Source organism: Antrostomus carolinensis, unplaced genomic scaffold, assembly GCF_000700745.2.
Source record: "Antrostomus carolinensis isolate BGI_N321 unplaced genomic scaffold, ASM70074v2 scaffold5627, whole genome shotgun sequence".
In the NCBI taxonomy this organism is placed as follows: Eukaryota; Metazoa; Chordata; class Aves; order Caprimulgiformes; family Caprimulgidae; genus Antrostomus; species Antrostomus carolinensis.
Window position 1 is genome coordinate 21,015 of NW_010327975.1, and position 12,311 is coordinate 33,325.

The following is a 12,311-nucleotide window of genomic DNA, read 5'->3' on the forward strand; positions in this document are numbered from 1 at the left end:
TCCAGCACGAAGTCTGGTCATGCAGTAACCAGCTTGTATCTTCTTCCCACTGCAAAGAGAGTCATTGCTACTAGAAATTAAACAAGCAAAATTCATATATATATGTATGTATATATATATATATATATACACATATATATATTTAGGCACACACATGAGCACAGTTCAGCAGAGAGTATCCACAGCAGAACATTCTGTGCCCTTTTCCTCCCTTAGATCCAATCCAGGTGGCAACAGAGGAAAGAACGCATAACCTTTCCTCCTAGTTCTTCTCATTTCAAGAATTCAAGAAAAGCCCATAACAGAAGTGTGAACAGAGTCCCAGACAGCAACCCTATCATAGGAACAGCATGCAAAGACAATTCTGAATTTAGACCAAATGAACAATTATCCAAAATTGGGGTTTCTTACTGTAATTCAAAGGCATTCTTACAAAGACAACTATTTAGGGGGAAATACTCTGTGACAATACTGACAGCCATTTCAACTCCTTGGCACAGACAGAAACAAGGTAACTTTTTAAAGAGGCTTCTCTGATTAATATAGAAGGAACAGAGGCTGGTTCAGCATCAAAGTCATGAAGGCTTAATTCTGTAAGACCGAAATTTAGATGTAAAATAAACTGGAATAAACTGATATAACAATCAATCTTTGACAAAAATTTTGGATGTGTTCTAAGAGTTGTTTTATCCACTGGTGTGGAAACCAGTGTTATGAAGAATCTTACTAAAGGAAGGATTGTCATTTAACCTTGTGGAAACAACTACTCAAAACATCCCAAAGGATAGTAGGAGGTACAAAACCACACAGCTTTTATTAACAGAGGGTGATCCTTCCTCCTCAATTTCCTTATTAACAGTCAGTAATCTACAAACAATTTCTACTGAGAAACCAAGGTCCTTGAGAAAAAGGTAAAGGTTAATCAATCCCTCCAGAAACTGGTTCATAAAAGACTATTAAGTTGACTGTGTAAGGCTAAACTGCAGAGCTTATTAAAATGTCAGGTTTAAGTGGATGGTCAAGAACAGCTGCTAGGGTAGTAAATGTAGAGCGAACGTGACCTCCATGAAAACAAACCACAAGCCCTCTCTTCAATAAATAAGACTTTAGCTACATTAACACATTACATGAAACAACAGGAGAGAATCTGTAGAACAGATGGAGCTAATGACCTGAAGTCCATACTACCTGCATCTCACAAGGTTTATTCTAGACTAGCAAGAGGCAAGGAGAGTTTTAGAACAGAAGGCAGCTGGAAGATATTCAACTAAGAAATGCAGAGGCTTTGAAGATAGTCACATTGAGCTCAGTCTTTTTTCCAGCTCTGGAAGACTTCTGGATTGTGCTTCAAAAACTGAAGCAACATAAGCTTTTGGACCCTAAGGTCTTTCTCAAATGATGCAGCCAAGCCTGTTGAGTTAAGCAACAGACAGAAGATACCTCAATTTCAATTCTGTATTCAGAAGAAGTACATAGGCATCATATCAACTAGGAAAACGTGCAACCAACATCTGTCAGAGAGAGGGCAAGAGGAACACAGTCACAGTATCTAGCAGACAGGAGCTTACGTGTTGATGGAAGAACAAGGAGATGGCAAGTTTTCGGATGTCTAGTTTAATTTATTTTAGTAAATCTTTCCTTTCTGGTTTCCAGACTGCTAAGAAATGAGGTTTTATGAAGAAATAGCAGCTTTAGTATACTTTAACATAATACTGGGTACTTCAGATTTTTCCTCACAGGTTTTTCAAACTTCAGTTGTTTGAAAATGCAGTTAAACAAACAATTTCATATTGAAAGGAATTTCACTCACACTTCTACGAACCTGAAGAAAGGGATAATGTACATAAGCTATGACAGAACTAGCTTAAGGCAACTTCAGACACAGCTCAATGCTACAGAAATGAAATAGCAGACAGAGCCAAAGGGTACAAAGGACACGGTAACAACGGGCAAGCTGACTGTGGAACTGTTGTTTATCGAATCCTACAATATAAGAACTGGACAGCACTCAACAAAATCAGAAAGAAGCCAGTTTAGCACGCAAAAAAACCCCTTTTTCTTAAGAGTATGCAGTGAACTTCTAGAGCTTGCTGCCACATGAAGTTGTGGAAACAAGGTGTCAAAAGGGTTCAAAAAGGTGAACAGATAAATTCACAAATAGATCCATAAATGGAATTTAAAAAGGGATAGGTGGGAATCTACCACCCATCCCTAATCCAATGACTGTGGATGCTGAGGAAATGCAGGTGAAGTGAACCAAAGGCAGCAGCCAGGCTTATGTCATCTCTCAAAGTAGTATCTTTTCAACACTGTTAGAGACAGAATACTGGGTTACATGAATCGTTCTGGTGGGCTGAAGGCAGTATTGCTCATGTTTAATTTACATTGTTTTCCCATCATTACAGTTAAAAACAATGCTTATGCCTGCCACTGAACTGTGTAAAAAGTTAGGTGCTGACTGTCAGATCATCAATCTGGTCCTAGCTTTACCAGATGGAGACATGATATTAATAGGTCAGCTTCTGTACTAAAAACCTCTTCCCCTGCTCCCCAAAGCCCCCCAAAAAACTAGCATTGCCTAAGAGCAGGCAGCTTGATCCCTTACCTACAGCAAGGAATCCTCTAACCAAAGACAGAAATCAGGAAGAACTGACAGTTAACACATAGATTTTATTTCTGTATTTACAAGTCTTAAAATAAAATATATCAGTATCTAGCTATTCCTAATAAATGCAAAAATAGAAAACCTCCCTTTTCAACAAAAGTGCAGAAACTTAAATTAGAACATGATAACTTTAAAACATACATTATTTCTCAGTGTTTTTACTATGAAAACAGATTCATAAAACAAGCACCATAATTCATCTTACAGAAGACTTTCCATCAAAGCAGCATCACAGGGCAAAACAAGTAGGATGTTAGTACAGAAATATAGTAGCAAATCTTTGAATATTTTAAATGGTATAAACTGTTATAAATTATTACAAACAATTATAAAACTGTTCTGATTATTTTTTTGCAATAGCTTTACCACATAGCCAAATATTAATTGGGCCATATTTGGCTGTCAGCACAATGAAGAGACCTTCAAATTTCCCTTCAGCCTTTGGCTTGAACTGGACTGGCACATTGATGTAATGATGGGATCTGTGAAAACACAATTATGTGCATATTCACTGTTAATAAACAAGTAAATCCTACCAGATAGAGAAATTCTTTTCTAGTTTTGATTTTCATCAAAATAGTATATCGGACATGCACTGCATCATAAAGTTTATTTTTACAGATTTGATAATGTATTATTCTTCTGAGGGACTCTGATTGTAAAGGTCATTCTTTCCCATTGATTACACAAAGTACTACAATACTTTATTGTTGCTATTCTACCTAGGTAAGTTTGGTCTGCCTCTCTGCAATAATACTGACAGTGCATAAGCTATGTTTAAAGCAAAATTACTACATTTCAGAAGTCATGTGACATGTACACTAAAATTTACAATTCTTTGGAAATTTCACCACTTTGAAGCTAGTAAAATAATTTCAATTGCTTCTAATTGCCTCCACATTAATTAAGAAGTATTTTGCTGAATCACTGCAAATCAATATAGCCATTCCCAAACAGTGTTTTAAAGACTTTACACTACACCTTTTTAGGTTATATAATTCCTCTTCTATTCAAATTAAATAAAAACATACCAAATGTAATGGGTGGCTGTTTTAATTATCAAAAGCCTACAGTAAACACTTTAAAAACAGAAGCTGTACAAGCAACAAGCTGGAAATGCTGAGTGGCAGCCTATTGGATTCCATGGTATCCAACAGAAATATCCAGCACTAACAAACAGGTAATGGTAACAGGCACATACTGGAATAAGGAAAAATGAACGGCATCACTTAGTAAGACAAAGAAAGAAAAGTTAGCTTTGTTTTCTTTTATTGTAGCTTCAGTTTTCTCCCCTTAACAGTATTTAGTATTATCCAGCATCCTCTGGAATGTGCTTATTTTCCATACTTTTTCTTATTTTGTTCCTACCTTTTCATATTTCTTTCCTCTATGCTAATCCAACCTATCATAATCAGTCTATGCTCTTGCCCTTCTCCTACCTTTGGAAATCATAATATTGGCCCTACGTATAAGCCTGATCCCAGCTGATCACAGTCTCATTTGTTTAGTATTATTCTTAGTGCTAAAATAGTTACGCTAGCAAATGTATTTTGATCCTTTCCCCCTGTCTCAGATGGTGGTCAATCAAGTAAGTTAAGAGTACACACTTTCAAACTTAAGACTGGTATGCTACTGTATTTTTTAATTGGGTTAATTCAAATACAAAGCAGTAATTATGTAGTACTGAACTACAATCAACAATACAGCAAAGGAGTATAGTCAGATCGGAGTTTCACATCTCATACTTGATTGCCAAGTGTCCTATAACAAACCCGGCAAGCTCTGTCTCTTTATCCATCTGTAATATATGGAAGATATTTACTCAGCTTTATTTTTAAAAAAATCAATTTTATAAATGAAGAACATCAGTATGACTATTTAATCTGTAACAAATGCATTATATTAGAAAAAACAAGTTTTAGTAAGAATAGAGTCTGAAGCTGCATACCACCAGGCCACCTGAGAATTTACAAAAATAAAAGTAGATTCAGTAGAAAGTCAAGAAGGATGCATAAATCGATATCATCACCTCCAAAACAGTATATGCATGCTTCCTTACATATCCTAACACTTACTCAAAAAGAACAATATAACCAAACTCATACTATCAAAAACTTAACAGTAAGTTATGTATTGCTCTTTTAAAGAGATGGCCAGATCTGGCTGTCAATCATTAATTTCCAGAATATGTACTATATGACCTCAGCAGTACTGAGGCAGAGCACAGTTTCTTAGTATACAGCAACCACATTCAGTTCCATTTGACCTCTAAATTCAGGTGTCCATTTGGTTGGTGCTGTACACATTATTGTTCTTCTCTATAAGCAGAATTAGTCACATATCACTTAAAGAGTTTGCTTTGTAGCACTCAGTCGATCTCTCACAATCAGGATAAAGCTTGACACAGTTGAATTCTCATGCTTCCTAATCCAAAGGGAAAGATGCTATTTTCATTTTCTTCAACTAACAAAATGTGAAAGTTCAGACTCCAGTTACAACAGCTCTTTGGGCTACTATATAGCATAAATGTTCTTCAAAATGAAGCAACCTGGAAGATTTTTCTGAAGCACAGTAGCTAGAAACTAGTCAAGAATAGCGTCAGGACAAGTAGAATTCTCCTGCAATTAACTGTTTTTCTCTCAATGAAAAGTTTTACTTCAAACTTTTCACTACACCTGAAACTCCATTAGTTTATGAATACTATATGGCCTTTATAGGTTGTTGTATCAGTTTCAAGTGGTATTTCTGAGAAGTCAGGTATGTTTAAAGCCTACTTCATAGACAAAATGAATAGTGTAGTCCTCTAAACACAATGGCAGCAGTAGGCAAGTTTAAAAGGAACAGTATGGGTAAGCTGCATCTAAGCCACAGTAATCATATCTATCAACAACGAATAATGACTCCTGACACCCAGAATGGTAGCTACTGGAAACAAAAAATAATTATAGTCGAGCAAAAAACAGTTTCACCGTTTAGCAATATCTGAAATACATACAACACTGTAATCAACTTATTTCAGATGGCTTCTGAAGGCAATACCATAGAAACACCTTAGTTTCCAAACTTTTTTTAGACAGGCATAACCTGCTAGTCCTTCCAGAAACAGAACTTAGGCAAAGGTTTTTAAGAAGTCAAGTGTTTCATCCATATGGTCATCTTGTTCCAGGTATTCTCTTTGAGGTAAAACAAAAAAAATATTAAAAAATTCCACTTTATCAACAAATGGAACTCCTTTTCAAAAACAAAACAGCTACTTTAGAATATTTGGTGAAGATTATTAAAATTCCTCCTTCCCCATTTTGGTTGCAAGATACTGTATTTGGACAAAGCTCGTTATTATTTTCAACTGAGCAAACTGTGGTAAAGGAACTGGCAGGGTTAAGTTGGGTACTTGTGATGACATAACCAACTGAACAAGAACTGGTAAGCCACTATGCAAACATCTGAAGGTCAGACCCTTGATATTAAACACAAATACAAACTTGCAATTCCATTATCCAGATTTAAAACTTGATTACACAGGAGTGCTTTCAGGTTTGGCCCTCCAAGTGAAGAGCATGCAACAGACTGTTTATGACATGACACTTTTTTGGTCCAGAAGTATAGGTAGGTGGTGCTCTCTGATTTTACACTTTTATTTACAGACTAATATTCCAAGTTCCTGCAATCAGTTTTCTTATCCAATTACTTTTGAACGTTACTTGGCAAGATGTCCGGTCAACCTAGTTCAGACAAAAATAATTAACATTGGCTTTCTTGAAAACTTCCTTGATGCTGTTATTAAAGAAAAGCCATTTAAAGAAGTTCTTTTAACACTTTTTTAAAAGCATCTATCCAAGTCAAGTAATTCTTCTGTGCTTTAACAGGAGAGCTTCTTCAGAGAGCTGAAGAATCTGATTTATCAGACTTCAGATAAATGAATTTAAGAGCCTAGGAAAGGCCAATATTTACAACTGAAGAAAAAAACAGCCAAAGAAAAAAAGGTTGCAGAATGTTACTAGAAGGTGCAATATATTCAGTTGATAACCTTAGAAACGATAGACTGAATTTTAAACTTGTTAAGTCTACTTCGGATATCAGCAACAGAGTTTATCATCTCACAGAAAATACACCAAGTAGCTTTTACAGCATTCCTCAAGAATATTTTTGAAATATCTAAGTGTCTTCCAGTGAAGTTACTCATATTTTTTTCCAAGGACAATCAAGTCATCCTGTCCTTTGTCTGCAGCTGTACAGCCTCAGACAGAGCTAGCTAGTCATCTTTATTTAGATAGAATCTACCTCGCTCACTTCTATGCCATCTGATGTGATATATGTAACAAAAAGATGCCAGTTAAATAGAAACACTGGAACACATGCCTAAGTGGAGTTATAACACTTTGTACTGAAAAGTGGCTTTAAGAATACCTTGAGCATCTATAGCTAACACCACCACAGCCTTGTCTTTATAATAAATGCTGAGTATCATTGGCAGAAACAAAACAAGATAAGGAGCCAGAGTACCTAGTTCCATTTCTGATTTTGCTCACAATTTTTGTTCTGTATACCCTTAGTTTCCCCATCTTTAAAATGGGGACCTGTTTAAACACTGAGAATGTATGCTGTATGACTTCTAATTAAATGGATGCGTTTCTGCCTTCCTGACAGTCCCACTGTTACAGATGAGCACGTGAGATGCTATACTTCTTGAAGAGATGACTAATAGGACTGTCAAATACTTGTTGTAATGAACTCCAGGGATGACTGGGCTTATTTGGAGGGATTGTTATCACCAACTTGAAAACTCCTTTCATGCAGGTAATATGCTGAAATACTTGGTACGACCAGGCAATTCCACTGGCTGCTCAAACCTTGTATTTGCAAAGAATCTTTGATGCAGCTCTGCACGTTTGTCAAATTAGAAGCATGATGAAGGCAATTTGCTTGGTCTGTTGTGCAGAAAGTATAAATGGAAGGAATGACTTGATTGTGCACAGCATGCCAAATGGTTAAATGAAGCATTAGGCTTAGCATTAAAAGCAGCAGCACTGTTAGAAACAATTTGCAGGGAAGAAATTGGCAGATGCAGAAATAACTGTGTGGGCTCATTCTGCTTCTAACCAAGATTACAAAGTACAGCTTAGCAACAACAACAACAACAAAAAAACCAACCAAAAAACAAAACCCAAACCCCAAGCTTTAACTAGGCAGCCAGAATGTTGGATATTTATATCTACATTTTAGCACTGTAAATATAGAGAAGATATTTATCTTACTTGTTTAATTATCTTGTCAGGAGAGAATGTTAGCATATGCATTACTCACCTTAGAGAATATTTTGAGTGCTTGATGTAGAAAGGCTCTCTGGGACTTACAAATTTCAACTGCAATTTAATACAAAATGCTTAAAAGTGCACTATATCTAAGCCTCATATTCAATTTATGACATACTTAAGATAAATCAGGTTACTTACAAATACAGTTCAACACAGACCAAGTTTAAGACTAAAGCATGCCCAGATTTGTGCATAGTAAGGAAAATTTACACCTCAATATTTTAATGAAGTTTAAAAAATCAAATAAATAAATCAGGATAATAAAAAAATCTATGCAAACTAAAATCTATTATTTTTTCAGTTGCAAATATATTACAAATACATTCAGTGAGTCAGCCTCACAAAAGAAAAGAGAAAAATTACAGGAGAGCAAAGTTCTTCAAATATAATATCGACTTTTGAAACTAACAAACTAAGACTTGCAATCTTCCATCAAAAGCAAAAAAAAAAGTGCAATTGAACTGTTGGAAGGACTTATGAAAATGTATTTTTAAAAAAAGTCTGTCAAACTTACCAAGTGTGTTATAAAGGAGTTATTCCGCAAGTTGACCTTTAATGTGCATGATTCCCCAACTCTAGTTGGGGGAAAAGTGTATAGTTCCTCTGGTGCATACACTCCTCGAATTACCTCATGTTGTCTGATTTGAAAAAAAGGATTTACGATATTAAGATTTCCTACTTATATGGTCTGGATTGCATACTTCAAGATAACAGGTGTAACTTCTGATACTAAATCAGGAAAAATTGAAAGATCCTGAAGGCATCAACTCTTTCACCTTAAATTTTATAGGCAATACGTTTTAGCCCAAAAGAATAATGAAAGCATCACTGTGGCATAAATATATGTACATTTACTCATACAGACCTTCACAAACTGAATTTTGCCCTCCATATGCTTTACTAGAGAACTAGACTCTTCTCAGAGATGCCATGTTTAACCAAAATACTTTACACTTCGTCCTCGTTTTGCTAGGATAGAGTTAATTTTCTTCTTAGTAGGTAAATAGCTGTGTTTTAGTTTCACTGTAGGATTTGTTATGAGAAGAATGTTGATAAAAGTACTGATGCTATTAGTTGCCCAAGGTCCCAGTGTTTGGCTGGTTCACAGCTGCATTAGCACTGGGAGGAAGAAGCCTAGCAAACAGCAAAACCCCAAATTTGGATGAGCCAATGAGATATTCCATATCATATCACGTCATGTTCAGTATATCAACCAGGGCTGACCAGACAACAGGGGTATTCTCTCGGGGATTGGTGAGGTTGGCTCTTCCATGATTGTGGCTTCCGTTTCAGGACTGCCCCTGCTCTGGGATCGCTGGCTGAGGACAGGCTGGGCATTGGTCGGCAGGCAGTGAGCAATTGCAATGTGCATCACTCATCTGTATATTCTATTATTATAATTTTATTTTAATTAGGGGTTTTTGTTGGGTTTTTTGGGGTTTTTTTACATCTCAACCCATAGGTCTCCTTGCATTTATCCTTCCAATTCTCTCCCAGGTGGCTTGGGGGGGAAGGCGGGGTGGGGAGTGAGAGGGTAGACTGTTTGGCTGCCAGCCAGGAGAGTGAAACCAAGGTTAAGACACACAGTACAGTGGTCTTCTCAGAAGTGACTTTACAGTTCTACAGAGTCTCCAAAAGGGGAGTATACAGAAAGTATACACAAGCTTCTACTTCTGATTCCAGTTCATTTACAACAGCAAATCATGATTAGGCAACTTAAAAGAACTGAAAAGAAAAAGCATGGGAAATTGAACAACACAAAGCTATTAAGAGGCTTGGCAAGTCTGTTTTTTGCAGCTTTTTACTCCTTAACGTAGAATTATAGGATAATTCAAGTCAGAAGAGACTTGGGAGGTCTCTAGTTCAACCTCTTGCTCCAGATAGGGTCAGTTATGAGGTCAGACCAAACTGCTCAGGGTTTTACCCAGTCATATCCCAAAACCCTTCAAAGACAGAGACCACACAGTCTCTTTGCTCAGCCTGTTCCACCACATAGCTGTCCTAATGGTAAAAAGGTTTTGGTTCTGGGGCTGGGTTTTGGGGCCTTTTTTCCCCTTTCACCCAGTTGCAGACTCTCTTGTTTAAAGTTTTGTCCATACATACCCTGCTTTAATTGTACGTGCTTCAGAGTAAACCTTCATTTCTGGTATAACTGGAAGCTCAGTTATTGTGACGGCACTTGCAGTAGTTTTCACAACTGAAGTTTCATTTTCTGTATTAACACCCTATTGGCAAAAATAGAGAAACCTTTAGACTTTGCATTCAAAAGGTATTTAAGTAATTTCTCTTACCCAATCCAAGACTTTTTATTTGAAGTATAACCTTTCTGGAACAGTAGAGTCTGGATCATTGAGACAGAAGCAATGACTTAAGAGGAATACTTTAATAGGCTTCTGTGTCTTATGAATAATCTATTTGTTACAAGTCAGCTCACAACAAACTAGTAGCACAGGTGGAATCTCAAGAAGGCTGCTAGCAACGAAGATTTTACTAAAAGTAAAAAACCCCAACAATTTCTCTGCAGATATTCTGCCCATATGCCTCGAAACCAGCAAAGTCAGCTAAACAGCTGCTCAGAAGGAAGGAAGGCGTAAGTCATCATTACAGTTTGAATTCTCACAACAGCAAAAAGCTTTGTAATAATTTTGTATTATGAACAATACATTCTTCTCAAAGAAAGGTCTCTCTAGAGAAACAGAACCTGATAATTCATTATATGGCAATTGCTACATTCAGACATTAGGCCAAAATATTTATCACTGTTAGGACCTCCATTCAGTGTACTCTGACACAAGGAGACCAGATCACCCTAAGGGAATACTTCACCTAACAAACAGTTTCAAGTTCTGTGTTGTTTAACCACAACACCTTGAACAAAGTAAAAGAACCAATAGGACCTCCTACACTTACAGACATACAACATTATATCAGTTTTTGAAATGGTGCTGACATTTCAGACAAGCAGTTGATTCTCTTACACAGGGAAGATTAAAAAAATAAATTCATCTTCAATAGAGTTGCTATGACAAACTTGTCTTTTAGACATTCATTTCTTCTATTGAAAGAATTGCTAATCAGTCTACCAGAAATAGCAGCAGTCAAAAAAAAAAATCTTAATTTTAAAGAAAATTTTTCAGTTGCAAATAACCCATGAACCACAGTAGAGCAAAACACAAAGACAAGAAAGGATCTGTATTTGTGTCTTGCTTCAAGAGCATTTAATTTTCCATGTAGTGAAAAATTATGGGTGTCATGCCTTAGCGTTATATTCAATTTCTAATTTATCAGTAAGAAAAGTTTACTGCATGAGAATTTGTGCAATGAGCATCATCATTGTGCACAAAAGTCTTTGGCTGCTATTTCAGTCTAACTATTGGTCCCTTCTGGGTGAAACGGTGAACTACCAAGAACCTGCCGGAAGGCTGAGGCAGCATCTAAGTTCCGATTGCTCCTTTAGTATGATCATTGCTCAATGATCTTAGAACAAAACCTGATAGCAGCCTAACAAATGTTTCTCAGAAAAAGAAAAACATAAGTTTGAATTCTCAGTATTGAGAGGTTGGGGCTGCAAACCACAGGTAGAACTCCTCCTTTCTTTGTCTCTGAGGTCAGTGTTGGAGACATGATCTTCTGAGCTCCTGACTATGGTTTCCAGTGGTAGGGAATGCAAACACATGCAGAGCATAATCAAAGCCACAGTTAATTCTTTTTTTTTTCAGGAAAAAAATGAAAATGTTAGGTGTCATGGATCTTCTGAACTTCATCTTGTTCTTTTAGTTCTTTCTTGAGCTCTTCCAAATTTTTAATTTCTTTTGAAATGGTGCTATAAATAAATATCACTCAGTCATTCTGAATGACAGTCAGTCAAGTCTTCCCACATCATTCTATCAAAAGTCACATCAACCAGAGCCATAGCCCTCTGCTTCAGCAAATCCAGCAGGATCCAAGTCCTTTTCAAAGTTCACAGTCTATCTCTAGGACATAATATATTATAATTGACCTGTCTTCTTGACTAAAAGTGGACCTAATTAAAAAGCTGCAACAATTTAAATCTGTTTGTAAGAGGGATCAACGTAGATCCTTTACTTATTTCCTTACCTAGTCAATAGACAAAAGTATTTCCCTTTTCAACAATTTTTCAAAATGATCGTGACACATCTCAAGTATTTTCGACAAAATTTTTCCCATATGCACAAAGACATGCTGGAAAGATCTAATTGTTAACAGCTTTGGAAAAAAAACAAAACAAAACAAAACGAAACCATGAAGAACAAATCATAGAATCATAGAATGGTTTGGGTTGGAAGGGACCTTAAAGATCATCTAATTCC

General features: G+C 36.3%; 1 protein-coding gene across 1 annotated transcript in view; it reads right to left on the reverse strand.

Annotated features, from left to right (window-relative positions):
* Positions 1 to 3,008: 3,008 nt before the first annotated feature.
* The window catches only part of CEP192 (centrosomal protein 192), a 69,526-nt gene continuing 60,223 nt past the window's right edge, over positions 3,009 to 12,311 (reverse strand). The window contains exons 40-43 of the mRNA XM_029085977.1: positions 10,084 to 10,205; positions 8,495 to 8,618; positions 7,970 to 8,028; positions 3,009 to 3,147 (exon numbers count right to left, since the gene is read on the reverse strand). Coding sequence (XP_028941810.1) covers positions 3,009 to 3,147; positions 7,970 to 8,028; positions 8,495 to 8,618; positions 10,084 to 10,205 — 444 coding nt within the window. The remainder of the gene's footprint in view (positions 3,148 to 7,969; positions 8,029 to 8,494; positions 8,619 to 10,083; positions 10,206 to 12,311) is intronic.